We start from the raw sequence: 19,668 nt of genomic DNA, 5'->3' as shown, positions 1-19,668 counted from the left end.
CTGTGTTTGTCTGCAGAATGCCTTCTTACCAACAATGCCTGAGGACATGTTGGTAGTAGCCGTTCAAGTCTTAGGGAACTTGCAGTGGTATTGTAAGTACAAATTTATTTACCTATCCTCTTATTTACATAACTGACCCCAAGCTCTTTCAAATATCAGAATTGCTTGGTTAATTAGGCTTCTGCAACTTATATCATAAATATAAGCCATGTCTGGATAAGGTCAAACATGCAAGTTATGTGATGAAGTAACTTAATATATTCCTCTGCATTCCTCCCTTTATAAATGCATGTAATCATAAATAAAATTAAGAAGATTCCAAGTCATATATTTTGTTAGAGGGAAGAGCAGCCTGAGATAGTGCAATGATTTCACACAATTGCTTTCTTCTTCACAGCTTGTCCAAATGGCCACCCGTGCACTATTGGGGAGGTATGTACAAATGCATTTGTGTTTTTACGTACCATAGTGTGTATTTAATTTATTTACAAATGCTTTATTTAACAATCATTCGGCCCTTACGGTTTGGTTTTTAGTGTGGACAGCCAATGGAGAGAAGCCATTGTGTGGACTGTGGTGCTGTTATTGGAGGGGACAACCACAGAGCTGTTCAAGGATTTCAACAAACTAACTTCACGTAAGTCTGTGGGATGATAATTCAGCATTTTGTGCTTAAACAGTAGTTTATTGATACAAGCATCTCATCCAACTGTTTCCTGAAGCATCATAGGAAATCAACTTCAATCACATACTGAGCTTTTTGCAGACCTCCATAACCTTTTGTGTTAAGCAGTGTTTTTTAATTTTACTCATAATCCAGGATGCTTTAAGAGTGTATAGTCTCAAAATGCTTTTTTTAATTATACAACAAAAAAGCAATAGCAGTAACAATCAAATGCAAATATGAAAGATGTGTTATTCAGCTATTCCTGAACTGCAGCTTGTCCTGCAGTTGGCATGAATAAGAACTATTGAAGTGGTATGTTCAAACAGTGGGGATCGCACCCAGACTGGCCATGTCCTGGGAGACGCAAGGAGGAGAGACAATCCTGACATGCTGGACACTAAGAGCATGTCCCCTGCCCCTTTCATACTGATCCGACTCCTCACCCACTTGGCGATGCTGCTGGGAGCTTCACGTGACCCTCGGGTAACTACTTTATCACAGCTCTGTCCCAGGGGCCTAAGTAACTGATGTCACTTAGGTAAACAAAAGCAAAAATATTTAGGGTCATGTGTAGAAAAAGTAAAAATGATTAAGACAAATTACCAGCAGTTAATCATTACACGGATCAGTCATGGAGTCTGCTCCAATAAATTTATTTACACTTGTGTGTTTCCTTCATTGTTTTTTTTCCTTTCATTTTTTGTAGTCCATATCACAAATGATTAAACCTGCTGTGCAAAACCCACATGTCTTTCTGGTGAACCACCTTGTCAAAGACATGGAGCAGCTGTCCAGGACTCTGGGGAAGGGCACTGACGACTCAGTGAACATCGTCCACCTGCTGCTCAGCCGTCTTCTGGAGCCACACCAGGCCCAGCAGTGTAAGTAGCACCTGACGTAGTGCGCTAGGTGTTTTCACCCTCCCCTACACTCCCTGAATCCACAATTCTGTCTTAGTTAGGAACAGAACTGTACTTTTTAGAACAGTAAAAATTACAGTCATACTTTGCAAGTTATGTTCTTGGTGGGGCGACAGAGTGCTACAGTGGTAAGCATTGTGCTCCACAGAGCTGGGTTCAGTTCTTGGGGTTCTTGTATGATCTCCTTGTGCTCAAACGGGTTTCCCCCCGCAGTCCTACAGTCCATAGACATGCTGGTAGGTTAATTAGCTTCTAGGAAGATTAGCACTGGTGTGAGTGTGCCCTGCAATGGACTGGTGTCCCATCCAGGGTGAATCCTTCCTTGTGCCTGTTGCTTGTCGGAAGAGACTCTGGCTCTGCCGGACTCTGAATTGGATAAACAGTAAGAAGACGGCTGGATAGTGAACAGCACTTTCTTTTTAATTGTGCTTCTTTTGATGTTATAACACTTGATGTTTCAGGGCCTGTTCCTTATGATAATATACTTTCAACAAAAGAAGCACGTAATGGTTGGGAAACCGGCATTGCTACAGAAATCATCACACCTCAACTCAAGGTAACTTTCTCAACTTTCGAACTACTCCAACTGTCGATTTAAGAAAAGTTGTTTTAAAAATTTATCAAAACGAGTACCTAACTGAGTTTTTTTGTTCAATTTAAATAGAAGTACAAGTTTTTTCGATTAGTTTTGCCTTGCATTGAGCATTCGTAATTTCCCTTGTTCTGCAGGTTTGTCAGTGTTAAATCTTCCCATCTTTCTTTAACATTTTTAAACAGTCTTTGGAACGCAGGCTGAAAGAAGTCAACGACCTGATCCGGAAAGACTCTCGTGTCTCCTCAAGCCCGATCATGAAGGTTATTTATGGAGACCCCCACATATTTCTGAAGGCTCTGCCTCTGCATAAGATTGTCCACTGTTCAGCCATTTGGAGCTGCAGGGAAAGAGTATCTGTGCAGAACCTGGCTCACATTGTCGAGCAGCACGATGGCAAAGACACCTTGCCAGTGCTGTGGAAGTTCCTGCAGAAGGTAGGTACAGGGCTCATAAGCTGTTGTTTCAATGCCAAGGAAAAATCTTGAATCACTACAACTCAAGCCTGGTTTAATGCTTCAGAGATATAATACAATTGTAAGTACCAGGTTAAAGTGGAGGAATAGTTATGTGGAGCTTGGAATAAGAGAGGTTACCTTTCCCTGATAGGAACACCACCTGTAATAATTTGTTTTTCCAAAAATTGAGAATGTACCATAGTCTCCACACCTCAAAAATATATTACATATTTGAGTTTTCTAGGTCTCTGATGTTATTTCATTTTTACTCTGCCTTTTCCTAAAAGTGTTTTCCTTCATGGAGATTTTGTGTGTTGTTAAAAGAATAAAAGAAAAGATACAATAGCATCACTGCACCTTTACGTTTACTGCAGGTGAACTTTTGTCTTGTACTGGGAACTGATACTGTAATGCTACCACAAACTTTCCTGGGTGTCAGGTGTCTGAAGTTGTTGCTTTTTTGGTGGTTACTAGCCAAATTCTGGCTGGACTAGCCAAGAGTGGACCTGGACAAGCTCTGGACTTTGAAGACTTTGTCTTTTTTAATGACATGAGCTGTTATTTTAATTTGGTTATTTAGGAGGCTGAACTGAAACTGGTGAAGTTCCTACCCGATATTCTAGCCCTGCAGAGAAATCTGGTGAGGAAGTTCCAGAATGTGACCGAACACATGCACAAAACAATTGGCGACTTTATTCAAAGTCAGAAAGCAGGTACGTGTGGTGACAGGATTGTGACTTCCTGTTCATAAAATCATGTTACAAAAAATATAAATGAATTCTTTATCACCGGTCTTTTCCCTGCTTTTATTCAACAGAATCACTAAAAGCCTGGTATGAGACACGAATCTGCACCTTTTTGACTGTATGGAACCAACTCAGAGCGTCACTGGTCACTAATGGTAACTAGAGATGTATCCTATAGAGTTGCAAAATGTGCAGCATCTTCCTCATGTTTATTCCCTCAGTTATGAGAACAAATACTGATTTAAAGTAGCTCTATTAAAGATAGAACACAACTTTTACTGTATCTTGTTTGTGCTAGATGCTTAAAGCATTTGTAAATTGTGGTGAAACCTTTTTTTTCCGCTGCTTCATTTATTTTTTAAAAAATAATTCCACAGGTGAAATTAAGATATCCGAAGATTACTGCAAAGAGGATCTAAACCTTGACAGTGAATTCCAAGTGCTTCTGCCTCAGCGCCATGGTCTGGGACTCTGCTCCACTGCTTTAGTTAGCTACCTGATCGCCCTCCACAATGAGCTGGTCTACACTGTGGAAAAACACACAGGCGAGGAGAACAGGTTTGTCACGTCTTTTTAAAGGATGGCAAGAAGAGCCATTTTTCCATTAAAACTATTTAGTCTTTTGGGTTACCCATATAAAAGTTTAGAGCGGTACAGGTAGTCCCCCTTGAAGGTTACCCTACTATACAGTACATTGTTTCACACTTGCGTCATTGATGAACTTGATGTCAAATTTCCTCACTCTAACATAATTTTTAAATACACCAACAGTCAGCAACATAGGTGGTTTGTGGATTATTTTGAATCTATGAACGAGAGCTTTCAAGTCGTCTTCCACCTTCCTAAGCTGATGAGCAGGAAACAAACTGGGTGAACTCACTAAAGCATTTGTTTGTATAGCTACTCGGTGAGTCCGGCAGACCTCACAGACTTGCATGTGATCAAGTATGAAGTGGAGAAGGACCTGATTCCCCTCATCCTGTCCAACTGCCAGTACAGCATGGAGCAAGGACAGGAGACAGTACTGGAGTACGACCTGCACAAAACACAGCAGCAGATCCTCAACCACTTCCTGCAGGGGAAGCCTCTCATTACTTTAACTGTGAGTCTGCTGCCCAGCCTTAGGTCCGTCCCAGAAGTGGAATCAGATACTGAAGCCAGCGCAGAAGCTTCGCAAACCCGAATTTTCTTAGAATTATCTAAAATTGTATTGTATCAAAATATCTAAATTATCTGCTTATCTAAATTTGGTGATAGATGGTAAAAGATTAGTAACAGTGTCTGTGAAACTTCTGGAATTAAGTTGGTTTTTCCTTATTCCTGAGAATGTCTGCATGCTATAAGGATTTTTGCAACAGTAAAAAAAATAGAAGAATATAAAGATTTAATATAGAATGAAATTGTTGTGTTTTAGCTTAAATAATAATGAAATCGTGAGATGTGCCTTCTTTCTGGAGACATTTGATTTTATTTGGAGATTTTATTGAAAGGATTTAACATAGTTAATAATGTAATCTTGGTTCACTGGTTTAAGTGGAAGAGTATATGCAGGCATGAATACCATTTAAAGATATTAGATGGTATAAAATATGAGCTTGTTGCTGAAAGCTGAAGAGCGGACCTGCCTCTACACCTCATCCCAAATCCATACCACATCATAAACTTCTCAAACCACTTTAAACAGTACCTCAGTGATAGATTAGTTTAACTGAACTATTAAATTAATTTCAGGGGATCCCAACTCTGGTAAACAGACAAGATCGAAATTATGAAAATATCTTCAAGGACGTGAAAGGGAAACTCATGCAGGTTGGTCTTCATCAACACTTCCTCCATTTGAGATCTGAACAGATCCATGACTACTGTTTTTTTCTCTTTTCTCACACAGAATAGTATTGATTAACTCCCTCAAGGTCACAGTTAAGACCTTTAAGATTCTTTTTTTGATGCAGTTAAGATGAATTCTGATAATTAAAAATTTGTCACATCTGGTTATTATACATTTTTAATCAAAAAGGATATAATACTTATTCAGTTGAGTATGAACCTTTTTTACTTAGGATTCCCTGCCTGCGCTGATGCTGAATGCCTTGAGTGGTGAGCTGCAGTCATATACTGATGTTTGCGAAGCTCTCTCTGTCGTGGAGGTGACGCTGGGGTTCTTAGCCATGACAGGGGGAGAAGCTGAGATGCAGCTAGTAAAATATGTCCAGGATATCCTGCAGATGGGAGACCAGACAGCCCCACACATCCTGAAGGTTAGTTCCATCTTCGTTGTTATTGTTATACAAGGTGCATGCTAAATTTAGAAACCACTTATCTAAGGTTGTATTGCGATTTCCCTGATTTTAACGGTAATAATTTCACTGCAAATAAAAAAGAACAAAATCCTGTCTTGCAACTTACAAGATAAAGAGACGTGAAAAACTGTAGGACGCCTGCTGACTGGGCCAGAGGTAGGATGCCAGACAGACCTGGGGCTGAGGAGATGGCAGCAAGAGTTGAGGAAGAGGAACCTGGTGTTGAAGGCACCAAAGAGGTTGCGACTGAGCCACATTGGATGCTGGAGATAGAGGCAGAAGAGAGAAATAGATTAAATTAATGAATGTGAGGATGAGGAAAATTGTATGGTGTATGATAGTGCGTGCTTGTTATTCACCACAATGGTGCATTCCTTTTTGAAGGCAATGCTGTGATTATATGGGGATTGCAGAAATGGGAAATGCAGAACGGGAGCAATGTGGTAGCAGAGGAGGTAGAAACAACAGGCTGATTATGAGAAGCAGAGGTTCCGAAAGTTCTTTGAGCAGATCTGTAAATTGATCACAAAGAAAAATATTTTGAAAAAAGAAACAGCTGACTTTCTTTCCTTCTGTCCTATAGATCAGGGGTGTCCAGACTTTTTTCACTGAACATACAGAATTAAAGTTTTGAAGAGGGTAAAGAGAAGGAGAGGGGGTAATCAGTTTCGAGATGTGATTTTACGTGATGGCACCTAGTGTTCAAAATAGGAACTGCATATTTTTTACTTAACATCGGGCCAAATCTAATTATAGTTCTAAATTAACTCGCGGGCCGTTTCAGTAACATTGTCTTGCCGCAGTTGGGCCGTAGTTTGGATACCTCTGGTATAGATCAAAAGTCAGTAATGATTGTAATGATTAAAACAGCAGTGTGAGATTGGCTTATCTCTGTTGTTATCCCTCCCTAACTTTGGTTAGGAACTTTAATTTAACATCTTACTTTAGCGTCTCTCTTCTAGAGCTAAAGAACTAGCTAAAAGAGAGAATTTTGCTTTAAAATCTTTATGTCTGAAGTTTCTCTTTGTTACATTTGCACAGGCATTAAGCAGGTGCACCCTGAAGCACTCCATAGCTCTGTGGCAGCTGTTGACCTCACTGAAGTCAGAGTGTATGTTGCGCTTAAAAAGGGTAAGAAGGTGTCTTTGAAATACTAGTCTTAAAGGACAAGGGGAGCAGTATAGGTCAACCATTATATAATGAGTATTCACCATTGTCTTGTTTGAGAACTCAGTCAGTCGGTTTCCCTATTACCTGTATGTATTTAACAGAATTATTATTAAAAGAATTTCTTAGACAATACATATTTTTACGATTGCATATTTTTAGTATGAAACTTGTACTGTGTTTGGAGTTTAACATGTCTATACATTACATGTAATATAGTACTTTATGGTACTAGAAAAAACACTGCTTTAAAATCAGATAGCTCAGTAGCTTACTGTTAGTGTGTCTCTTTCTCTTCAGGATCCATTTTTGGAAATCTCAAAGGTTTACAAGAAACCTTTACTTGATGGTGATAAGAAGCTATTGACAGGGTTTTTAACCAAGGGATGTGTAGACACCTTTGTACTAGAGATGCATGAATTTCTCCTCCTGAACCTGAAGAAAGTCAATGCACCTGAAGAATTCAGGCCTGACTGGAGGTAATGTAATGTTTTTAATGTAATGTTTCTTTATTAGCCCTGTACAATTTCTTGCATTAGGAATTCGTCTTTTCGCATACCCCAGCTTTTCTCCGTCATGACACAGACACACAGACAGGGAGAGAAGCTTGGGGTCAGAGTGCAGGGTCTGCCATTGTAAGGCGCCCCTGGAGCAGTAAGGGTTAAGTCACAGTCACAGGCGCAGATCCTTAGCCACAGAGCCACCGCTCCGCCCCATATAATGTGTGACACTGTTCCCATTAATTTTCTGTTTCAACATATTACCCCTTTTCCAGTTTGTGTCCCCAGAAGCATCCAGTTCATTGCTTTTTTTCTTCCTTAGCCTGAAACACACACTGGTGTCTTATATTGAGCGCAAAGACCTGGATGTCCCTCCAGACATGGAAGAGATCCTTCCCGAGGAAATCTGTCTGTCCCAATTTGTGGAAACCTGGAAGTTTGCTGTGGCCTTCAGACAAGAACGACACCAAAGATAAACTTGTGCTGCCTATTAACTGCCATCTTAACTATTGCCAATATTTTGTACTTTTAATAGTGCCTATGAAACCCCAGCAATGCAAACTCTTCGCATGAATTCCTCTTCCACTGTATTACTACAGAAGCGCTGAGAAAATAATATGAAGTATATGAAATAATATGAAGAAAGATAAGTGTGTTATAGAATCCCCTTCGGATGTAGCCGTAGATAAAGCTTTTAGCTGAACACAATATTCATAAGATAGTTATCTAGTTAGCAGTAGTTTTCTGTAGAGGGCAGAACTCACCGTGTAGTAAAGCCAAGGTAAGTTTTTCCCTGTTTTTGATAGTACTGTATGTTAAGGTGTATTTACAAGCATTTGCTTCAGGGTTTTGTTTACAAATTTAAACCAAAACTAGAGCTACTGCAGTTTTGAAAGTGTTATTGCTTAGCTGATAGGATATTCTCAGGGAGTCAGTAAGATTCATTTAAGAGCAGTTAGGAGGTCTACAGGTCTCAGATTTAATAAAGCCTTTTTAGTACTTTATCCTTAAATGACCACTGTCTAAGAATTTGATTGTGATCTCCAAGTTTACAGTTTTGAAGCTTGCCTGATGATAATATGGCACCACTTGAGCATAATGTGCTTCCTCTCCTCAGCGGGTTTCAGAAATGTGTTAGAACCAAGGCAAAGCATCTTTGCCATGTAATTGAAGATAAGTTTACTGCTTCGGCTGTTTTGTCTACTTTAATGTGAAAGACACTTGGGACCATAAAGCCCACAATTGTCATTTTGTAATATTTAATTAGTTTTTTTTTATTTTGTTTACTCTTAACATTTTCCCCTTGTGCTCTGTGAGCTGAAAGTTTTGTTAATTTTGTTTGTTGCTTTGGTGTGTTTGATGCTATAATCATATGGTCCTGAATGCATAGAAAATATTGCTGCTGTTATAAAAATGAAATATTCTGTTTTTAAATGTTCAACTTTGTTTTAAGTAATCTTGACATTTCTTTTCAAGACATTAAGGATATTACATGAAGATAATCTATCATAGTAATTTCTTATTTTGTTTCAGTGAGGAATCGGTCATTGTTAGATTGTAGTGACATAATATTTAATAGTTTTGTGCGTTAAAAAATTGTTAAAATGAATGAAACCTTATTAATGGGACAATAATGACTACGCTGTCCATTCCTGCTAATTAATAACCATTTATGGACCAAATTTGTTTATTACATTAAAATCACAGACCAAGATTCTGTAAAATACAGCATAGTGGAGCAAACTGTTGCAAAGATTGAGTTCAATTAAAAAGGTGCCTTTAATCATATAAAGTCAGAAATTATACATGCGCTTTTTATAATCCATTCTGTATGCAGTACCAACAAATGCATGTTATTTCCTATGTTTAAACTTTTTTTCCCGAGTAAAATCAAAATAGAAGATTAAAAGATTTGTCATTTTCCTCTTTTACATTTTGATTCCAATCATTTCCAGGTGACATTGAGAAGTTCATGTTGTAGATCATCTGTTCGATTATATCTGTATATCATCTTGTCTGTTTTACTGATTGGTAATGAGCACATGATCCTCATGCATAAAAACAGACTTTTTTTAAATTAAGAATACTTCCATACTTAACATTGGAAAACTAACACTTGGAGTAGCTACATCCTGTACTATAATTGAATATGTTGAATTTCCATAGAAATCACAAGACCAGATAACTATACACAATAATTGTAAGAGATATGCTGTAAAGTCCCTTAACTTCTTCTTGGATGAATTTCATAAATAACTTATAAGTTACAAAACCAGTCTATGTATTCAAGCAGCCATATGTTTTCACTGGCTGTTAAGGTTTTCTACATTTTTCTGTGATCAACACTAATCTTTTATGTAAAAAATGTCCTTTCTGTGTGCCATACATCTTTGTCAGAAATAATACTGAGCTTTAATTTTTTTTTCATGAAATGACAAGATTTTTGTTTTTTTAAGTCGTTTTCTTTTACCGTAACATCCCAGAACGTTTAGTAAAGGTTGAATTAGAGAACTTGGAGCTCAGACATGCACAACAATGCCATTTTTGAAATGCTTATACTGTACATGCCTTGCTCGGTAATTTGAAGTGGTCGCCATCTTTTCTGGTTTGAAGATAGGGTTAATTTGAAGACGGGCAGATGCTCAGAAAGCTCCAAACTAAACACAAAACAGCACAAGAACACAATGTATTGTAGAGCTGTGGCAGTTCAGATATTGTAAGATTTGAGTCAGTTGATATTTTTTCTTTCATGTGAAAAATGTTCCTTACACACTGATGTACTTCCTCCCTGACATCACTAGAGGGGGATAAGAACCTATAGAATGAATGCACTGCAGAACAGTAAAATGCCACAAACCACTAGGGTGCAGCAGTATAGAGAAGATGCAGAGTACCTTCCTAAGTATTTGTCTGAATTCTATAAAACTTTATGGCCCTTATTTTTAAAGTGTCTGTACCACATAACTTATTCAATAATATCATATTGCAATATAACATTTATGACATGGCCAGAGTAATTAAAGGGCTTTTCCTTCTAAAACGATTCTATGCTTGGGTCAGAAACCTGCTAATACTGACATTACGTCTGATTAATTTTATGGTGTAAGTAATCGTTGAGAGTCAAAAAATCAAAATGTTTCTGAGTGCGGTAGTTCAGTGTTGTATAGAAAACAAAATGTTTACAGCTTTTATCAAAATGTGCCTTCTATTCCAATTCAGCGCAGTTAGCATGCTTTAAGAATTGAACTCCTGTGTTTCAAATTGGTCATCTCTAATTGAACTTCTAATGTAATATAATTCCCACACTGAAAATTTCTGCATCCTATTGGGATGCATGTCTAATACCCATTATTCACCATTGTTTCCTGGTAGTCTTAAAAGACTTCCATACTAAACATTTGTTCGCTAACCAGTAACCAGTCAGTGGAAATGCATTTTGAAAAAAGCTCACAGTGTTGAAACAGAGATACCAATTATGTTACCTGCACTTTCAATGAATGTGTTCTGTGCTGAAATATGGTTGGTACATGTCCCATTCCCACAACTCTCACACAAATCAGCCAGAGAAAAATCCATTTCCGTGTGTTTGTGTGACACTGAGGGGGTGGCAAAAACAGGAAACCGCCTGTAACCTGTAACCACTCAAAATGCCCCCTTTGTGCTCGAAGTCAGATGACCCCTTGGCGTGCCCTTTGACCTCTGTGTCAAATTTTGCCTGACATCACTTGATGACACAGTGGGAAGCAGAGAAGGTGGAGGAAGAAACCTCTCTGAACAAGGGCCGTATGATGGCAGGTTTCATTTCTGGAACAACTTCAAATATACACAGCTAGCTTCTTGGGTAGATTTAACTGGGACCTTTTTTATTTAAAGACGGGGTAATGCAACCAGAGGCTTTGTACTGTAATATATAGGCAACCTTGCAGTCAGGTCACTGCTTAGATTAGAGGGAAAATGCCTTGTTCATCTCCATTGTCTTTCCTGCAAAGCCTATTGCTAAGGAGACAGACAGTAGAATGATTTTTAACCCTGTTTGCTTGGGGTATTTTCAGAGGTAACCTAGACCTTGTTCTCAATACCATCATTATCTGGAGCTGTGCGTGGGTTGCTTTCACTGCCGAACACTATACCGCCTTTTTAAAAACTCAGAAGAGATTAGAGTGTGTCTTTAAATAGCTACTGAAAGAAACTTTAAATCCAGCGGGCCCAGTCTATCATTTATCTACTGAAGTCACCCCCCTACGCAGCCATAGAGCAGGGTCATTGCCAGTCCAGGCATTGTTTGCACCTGCCTCCACAGGAAGTAAAATCACAGCCCCCCCATTCTCTCCAGAATCATTAAAAGGCCCACAATACAACCTCTCTCCCTTGTTATCACCATCCTGACCCCCGGTAGCAACTCCGTTATTTTACTTCTGTTAATTGCTTATTTTGAGATGTACCACACAGCAGCTCAGTCGAAAGACCAGGAGCACACCAAGCTCTTTCTCACAATTACGAACACGAGCCTGTTTTAAAAACAAAACTTTCTAGATCAAAATGCACTTTTTGTAGAGCTCAATTTGCAGTAGCTCTACAAACAGTGGAAAGGGACCCGTCGCAGGGTTATTCATTTATTATTATAACAAATGTATCAAGACATATTGACTTTCATGTAAGAAATGTGCCCCCACCTTTCATTTTGGTACATAGAGTTTTCCAAATGGTTTTAAAATGTCAGTTTTCTGTTGTCCCAAATGCAATGTCTGTTCTCCCAATTGCAATGTGTTTCAACAGCAAAGGCGTGTAAAGCATTTTTTATTTAAAGGTTGTTCTGGATAAATTTGACCTTGAATAATCTGTATTGGCAAACAATAGAAGGAGGCAAAGACATTTTTCGCATGAAAAAATTTCAAAACGTAACAGAGATTTAACAACATGGTTTTTAAACTTCAAAATGCTACATATTGTCTCTGGGCACAACCCAAAGCCCATATTGCTGCTCTTGCAATTAATATGCCGTTACCAGACACTGTATATTTCTGCGTTCTTTTACATTGTCTGGGTAACACTGCATTCAGTTTATTCTGGGTTTTGTTGTGTGTGAAAAATGACCGCAAAACGAACACCCACCATGATTTATCCAACTGTTTTGTTGAACTATTTGTCAGATGTATAGTCACATATAATACTATAGTATTTTGGATATAAAAGGGGACCCAGAAGGAGGAGATTAGTTCATACAAAGGGTTGTCCCCCTGCTACTTCCTGTCCCTGTGTGTCGCAGGTGTTTGGCTCCGTTTCCTAATGCTGTCATGCTAAAAAAAACTCTGCCGTTGCCCCTTTTAACCTCCCAGCATGGCAACCAGTAGCAGTCGTCACCAGTCTCCTGAGTTTATTAGGCAATAAATTACCCACAACCCACTCAGTCCAAGTCTCTCAGCCAACCAGTGTTTGACAGAATGCTTCCGGTAGCCCAAGCACACAGTATTATAATCTGTTTTATACTGAATCGGGGTGAAAAACTTTGACCTCTCAACTGGGGGTAAGGCTGAGAAAATTCATCATCTGCGGGGAAAGATGTTTTTTTTTTTAAGAAGGGGGTGGTGGTGGTGGGGATGGCAGCGTGGGAAGGACATGGTAGCGTTTCCTCAAATTTCCAGAATGATATGAAGTTGTTTGGTGCAGTATTAACTTAACGGTCTTACAATTTGTACGATTTGCCCATTTGTATGATTTACGCTGGTTTGCTGCCCAGACATTCGCTATAGTCTTATCAGCCAAAATATTTACCAAATGGTTAAAAATATTCTCATAAAAATGATGACAAACAGAAAAACAAGACAAGTTCAACAGGTACCATTAAAGATTTAACTGATGAGCTCTTCATCAAATTGCTCAAATTCATCTGAAACGAGAAGAGAAGACAAACATTCCTTTGGCTCAATTCACATGAAGTCAAGAGACGAAAACCGTAAACTAAGCGTTAAGCCTCTATGAATTCAGACCCAAACTAAAAAAAAAAGAATAAGCAGAACGCTGTAGCAATTGCATTAATAACAGAATGTTTAGACAAAAAAAATAATGCTCTGGAGCTTGGACTGCTTGTGTCTGATTTTGAGTCTACAGAAGTGCTTTGCCTTTTACTTGGCGGTGTTGCTGGGGAGTTGGTGGGGGGTTAGATGGCTGTGATAGATGGTGTTTTAATTGAATAGCTGGACAAGTCTAAGGAGAGAAAGAATAAGAACCCTGCAGGAAGTCATTTGAATAACAAGGGGGCACATCTGCACCAGAAGGGGGTGGAGGGAGTGAGTTAGTCAGAAAGTCCAGTGAGACTGAAGTGGTGAGCGGGGGGTACCCCGTCGTGTGATATCCTTCTCCAGTTTTGATTGACTTGAAATCAAATCAAACCCCACATTTGCAATGGGTGTTGCCACTCAAGACTTTCCACTGTGTGAGCAATGCTGGCAGTGGAACAAGCTTCCACAGAGAATGCTTCTGCCCTTGTTTTTTTTTTTCATTTCACACTAGAGGTATAATAAAGGCCAGGAGTGGATTAAGTAGAAGAGAAAATAAAACAGGATGTTCTGATCAGTATTAGATCACTGAATTAAACTACAAGGCATTTAATTTGTAGAACAGAACATGGAAACCATATTGCAACCAAAAAGAGGCAGAATTCTCCCAAATATGTGTTATGATGCTCAAGGCACAGAAAAGGGAATTTTAACTGTTTCAAAAACGTAAAATCGTTTTAGTGGTGGTTGAAGTCACAAATGATGAACAAATATTTTCATCTCAGTTTTTTTTTTCTACTCATCATGCTTCAATATGTTTTAAAGCTCAGAGGTTGGAAATTAGAAGGAATGATCTCAAAGCCATAGTTTTGAGCTTTTATAATTAAATTTCCTCAGCTGAGCCTTTGTTTAACATAACAATGTCAAATGGGTCAATGTACTTTTCAAAATATAACCCTCTTTGGCACTTGGCCCTTTTATTCAGCCACCATGAGTAAATGAGATCTCGTACACAAGTTACAGAAAAGAATGTTCTGCAGTTCCTAAAAAATGTGTGCTGACTCAAATGTGCTTCCAAGGCCTCCAGAAAAATCCATTATCTATTGTATTTAAATGGAATTTCAATTTTGTTTAAATTTACTATCTGATCACTTCTGTTGCCTTGCTATATATTAACCAATGGCTCCATACTGCTTGCAAAACACAGAAAGTTGTATTTCATATGGGAAGAAGCAGTTAAAGCCATAAGACAGACTTTTGACTTACTGTACATTGCTACCTTTTCACAGACTACAATTGAAATGTCATTTCCAGAGAGAAAACCCATGTGAATTAATTCACACTATATAGAGAGCAAAGTAATTGGGTTATGTTACTCATGTTTCTCATATTTTCATGTCCAAATATTAAACCTGTCTTCAGAAAAATCGTTTTTCCTTGTTCATGAGCATTCTGTCAGTGTGAGTGGAATTCGGCTCCCTTCTTTTATTTTCAAGATTGACTTTGTTTTTCCTTCTTTTGCACTGCACGTTGAAACTTGAAAATGTCAACGGGAACTGTTGTCCACTTAACTGATCTTAAAGCATGTTTTAAAGCGGTCTTTAAGGATTTCTCTACAGTATATTCCACATGGAAGCTTTGACATAGAAAGGAGATTATGTTGTGGTAAAGGCATTCCTTGATGGCACAAGCAGCTTGAATAATGTAAAAACCTTTTAACCCTGGCTTGTGTACGGGATAGAATTTGCTTCCCTTGGTTTTATCTCCCCGTCAGAGATTCTCATACTACAAAAAAACATTTTCATGACATTGAACTTCAGCAACCTAGCTGCATTGGACGATAATGGAGGAATCTTTAGAAACCTGTTTATTTACTCATTTTACAGTAATTTCCAGGCTGATCTTAAAACATGTGTACTTTGAAGGCAATGCCTATTTCACTATTATATTCCGGCCCACAGAGAAGTGCAGACCTCTAAAGTTGGCCTTTTGCTGTTGAGTGACGCACACTCTGCCATGGAGCTTGAGAACGCCTAGAGCTCTGCTACACTCTGTTCTCAAAGCTACAGAGGAGGCTGCCTGATGGTATACTGTAAGCTGGCACTAGGTTGGCACATTCTGTCCTTGTCTGTCAGAGGCCAACACCTATTCTATGAGCCCCCAGTGCCTCCGTATTCATTAGCACGCCCGACAGAAAAGCACATGGGATAAAACTGTCGACAATGGGGTGTCAGGCGTGATTTAGGATGCTCGGACACTGAAAGCAAGCTTCAGTGAGCAAGCTCAATCGCTCGTTTTCTACTTTGTTGGGCTTCCAAGCAACCACATAAAGAGGGAGGGGAGGAGAATAAAATAAGGACAAAGGAAAAAAATTGAATGCCCTGCCTCCCATTGTTTCTGTGCCTTTGAGAGAAATAAATTAGTTGCAAAATGTAACATGAAATTGATTTCTAATAATGGTCTTTATAGACAACCGTCCAGAAGACCTTCCACCAAAACATGGGTGTGCGGTTTGGAAAATGTGTTGCCGTAGGTCACCACACATGAACTGTCGTCTCGCGGAAGAAGAAAGAGCTCGGGTCCAGGTTTTTAAATCTGATAGAAAAAATGAAGATGATGAATATTCATTTTCATTCATCAGGCTTACCTGTGGCAAACTGGGAGAAATGCTAACATATGGCCTAGTCATTGCTATACACGGAGAGCAGGAAGTCCACTGCACTTAAAAACAAATAAAGAAAATCTGTTAGCTTTCCTGGCATATTTTCACACAATTTCAATCTGTACTGCTTGTTTGCATTCTATTTTTTTTAAACATTTGAAAACACTTAAAACCACAACACAGAAGGCCCGCTTTGGAATTATAATGCTGTGGAGAAGAGATAAGTTACAAAATACTTGTCTGAGCGGTGGCTACCTACGACATGGGAGAAAATATTACCAAACTGCAGTATTTTTCTTTGGCTTTTTTGTGTGTTACTGGAAAAGGACCCTGCCAGTTTCATTAATCTCAAAGTCAATATGAAACAGGAAGGAGCTTGGACAGATCATAACACTTACTGAATATCAAGTCAGTAATGTTTACTGTACATGATGTTTTCTGTTAGTCATGTTTTGAAGTACGTTAGCAGGACTTTCTCGTTTTTGTTGTGGGATGCTTCCATAAGCAGTTCTTTGTGATTTTTATAGTTTCTACCATCTGGATAGCAAAGACCAGTGGTTTATAATCTTTAAAACAGGCGTTTAGGTTTTGTTTGGCAGTGGCAAGTTACATCATCTTCAAGTCAAGGTTTAAGATGTTTAATATAAACCTGCCAGACTGTGGTCACAGATAACTGTGAACTGTCATTGTCAGTGACTGTTACCAGAGTGTATGAAAGGCAAAACATTGTATATTTTGAAGTAATTTGAACTATGTTTTCTTCCTTATTAGAAGGATATGCCACGTAGTTATGGTAACTAAGTTTTTTACAGACTAAAAATGAGAATAATCTTCACCATGACAGTAGGAGAAAGGAGGTACATAAGCAACAGTGAACAGTGAAGTCATCCTTTTATACTCGCACATGTTCGAGGAGGACCTAGAATACATTTTGTAGGTGTCCAATAGATGGAGCCATTCACCAGTGCTATCAGCCAGAATAAAATAGGGTTAGGAGTAAGCAATATTTCAGGTTCCAAATGTGAAGTTGTAAAATGTATAAAATGGTTAAGATGTGGAGAATCATACATAGGTCAATACATGTATGGCTTTTTTCAAAGATATAGAAGCTCCATGTTTCAGCACACACCCAAAACATTTGTTGTGGCTGCAATCAAACGTGTGTGTGTTTAAAGTAACACTAAAAAGTATTTAAAATAGTGTGATTTGTGATCAATATAAATTTGCCTGTGTTAGGCAGAGATTCAGAATTTAATATCCATGTGGATTTCAGTAAGTGTTCTTTGATTGAAAACAGTTTATGCTTTCTCCTAAAAGTTCTTTGTTGAATTTGTAGTTTTGTTACAAAAGTCATTTCAATAAAATATATAAAAATGTATTTTGCTTGTAATAATAATGTACAGTAAGTCTTGAAATCCAGAATGAAACACTTCATTTTTCACTTTCGTAAGCAATGCTTCTGCAGATAATAGGAAAGAATCTGTGCTATGTGCTAATGAACAAACATTCTTTATCTATGAGACAACTGGTCTTCAGTAATTACACTTCTGCTTGCATTCGTTTTGGTTTTAAACTGAAGTTAAAGGACAGCTTTATCCCACTGTGAATGTTACTGCTGGTTTTAGATATTAGATATTCTGCCTGACTTTCACTTTTGCTGACAGGAAAATACTTTCTAAATGAGAAGTATCGCCACCAACATTTCTTGGCCTTATGGACATAAATACGTTTTGACCTCGCTTTTTTCATAATGAAAGCCCACGAAACAAAAGACTACTTCACCCGTGAAGCATCATCAGCCATTAATCCAGGAAATCCTTATTTTTTAACCTCTGGAAAACAAAGGCAGACTTCCCTTCTTTTGCACCTTGGGATCCAATATCATTAGCCACTGGGAGTGACGCCACACAGGCTCTCTGAAAACCAAGTTAAGATGTTAATAATTACAGTGTGAAATTATTAAATTGAAACCGATTACCCTGCTTATGGAAAGGTATACACAAAACAGGCTACTGTAACTCCTTGGGGAATTAGACTCTTGAGAGAGGCCTGGGTAAACGCCTTTTATGATTAGCCTGCTGTGGTGCTGGTGTTATTGCTTTATTATCAAATTAGTGTATTTTAATTAGAACGTCATAGGAAATATATGTGGGACTGGGTCAGAAAGAGGTTACTAGGGGCCTTGAGCTAGGCCCCAAAACCTGGGTTGCCTACATTTAGCCTTCAGTGAAAAAAAAAAGGCAGGCCAACTTGGTACATCTGTGAACTATATTCCATCCAGTGTTGGTGTTATTCTCTGCGTCGAACACTTCTCTTGCCCTCCAAACACATGGAAGAAATTAAAAGAGAGCACAGCAGTGTTGTTCTATTAGATATGTGAAGAGAAAATACAATTATTGCTAAAGTGGAAACATACCACAAGGGATTATTTGAAGCATGATGTTTCATGTTTTTAAAGTGATTTAATTTTGTTCAGTTGAGAAAAAAAGAAGTTTGGGGCAGAACCTCAATGTTCGTTAGTAGTTTTTTTCTATGCCATTAATTTCTAATTCTTTTCCCTCTTTTAATGCACTTTAGCAAGTTGTTGAAAACTCATAAAAAATGAAACCTTATGTATCACATTCATTTGCGATTTCCTGGTCTAAGAAATTTTTAACAATGATGGCATACTGGAATATGCAATTGCACCTGGTCACCAGTTTCAATACACCCACACCAGGGCAAAAGCTATTAATGCTGTTATGTTTGCATTTAGATTTAAATATATTTAAATATATAAACATGACTGTTTCAAATAACTTTCTATACAGAACCAAAGGTTCCTATCTGCATTAACACTAAAGTTCCTATGGATTTGTTAAAAATCTGATGTAACCTGTGAGCACTGGTATAGAAGCATAGAAGATGCTAGACAGATATGTAATGGGCCCCAGATATTTTATTGTACTTTAAATTAGTCTTCAACAGTACACTAATACAGTATCTGGAGACTTCAAAGATTTGACTCCATTGTGCTGCAATATTTGGTATAGATTTCTAAGTGTGTGACAAGTGCTTGTGTAATCTCAAAATACTGCCTAGACTTAACAAAGAGTAATATAGCAGACTTTGTGATTTATTACGAATTATTACAATACCAAACTCTGCTTTAACCGACATCTCCTCTCTCTCACTCAGTTGATTAAAATAAAACATATTAAAGTGACTTGTTATGGTAAAATGATAGGCTGTTTGAAAAGCACAGAAATATGTCTAGCATTTCCCAAATAATAATGCAAGCGGAGCACTCCAGGGTTGTGGTATCAGGTAATGTATTACATTAACAGTGAAAAAATGCTATTCACTTATTCTGCAGAGCTTCATGCAATGATGACACTGACACATTGGAATCAGTTCTGGGTTCCAGAGATTTGGTTTCTCTGCACATTAATCTGGATTGTTTTTATTCGGGCCAAATGTTTGGAGCCTAATGTTGTAAGGCAAAGAATAAGAAAAAGTGATTTCTACGCAAAGCTGAAATAAAACTGGACTCTATCACCTCAGACCCCCCCCCCCCCCCCCCAAAAAAAGCTGACGTATGGGCATAGAAAACCTGCAATTCAATTGACTAAGGCTATTTTTACGAGCGAGACTACAGCCAAAGTTTTTATTGATCGGAGA

At 38.3% G+C, this 19,668-nt stretch overlaps 1 protein-coding gene across 4 annotated transcripts in view; it reads left to right on the top strand.

Moving 5' to 3' along the window:
- LOC148652699 (E3 ubiquitin-protein ligase rnf213-alpha-like) overlaps positions 1–9,281 on the top strand; it is a 50,525-nt gene extending 41,244 nt beyond the window's left edge. For 3 of the 4 annotated variants that reach the window (XM_088599750.1, XM_088599747.1, XM_088599748.1), the window contains 16 exons: positions 17–92; positions 398–432; positions 537–637; positions 994–1,150; positions 1,374–1,548; positions 2,049–2,143; positions 2,365–2,616; positions 3,218–3,350; positions 3,455–3,538; positions 3,761–3,941; positions 4,284–4,485; positions 5,115–5,192; positions 5,444–5,641; positions 6,725–6,814; positions 7,151–7,329; positions 7,673–9,281. In XM_088599750.1, coding sequence (XP_088455876.1) covers positions 17–92; positions 398–432; positions 537–637; positions 994–1,150; positions 1,374–1,548; positions 2,049–2,143; positions 2,365–2,616; positions 3,218–3,350; positions 3,455–3,538; positions 3,761–3,941; positions 4,284–4,485; positions 5,115–5,192; positions 5,444–5,641; positions 6,725–6,814; positions 7,151–7,329; positions 7,673–7,826 — 2,190 coding nt within the window. In that variant the 3' untranslated portion in view covers positions 7,827–9,281. The other variant, XM_088599751.1, reaches the window with a different exon arrangement.
- Positions 9,282–19,668: the final 10,387 nt, after the last annotated feature.

The sequence above is a fragment of the Lepisosteus platostomus genome, chromosome 11, assembly GCF_059453375.1.
Source record: "Lepisosteus platostomus isolate fLepPlt1 chromosome 11, fLepPlt1.hap1, whole genome shotgun sequence".
Lineage (NCBI taxonomy): Eukaryota > Metazoa > Chordata > Actinopteri > Semionotiformes > Lepisosteidae > Lepisosteus > Lepisosteus platostomus.
This window is presented reverse-complemented; position numbering and strand designations above follow the sequence as displayed.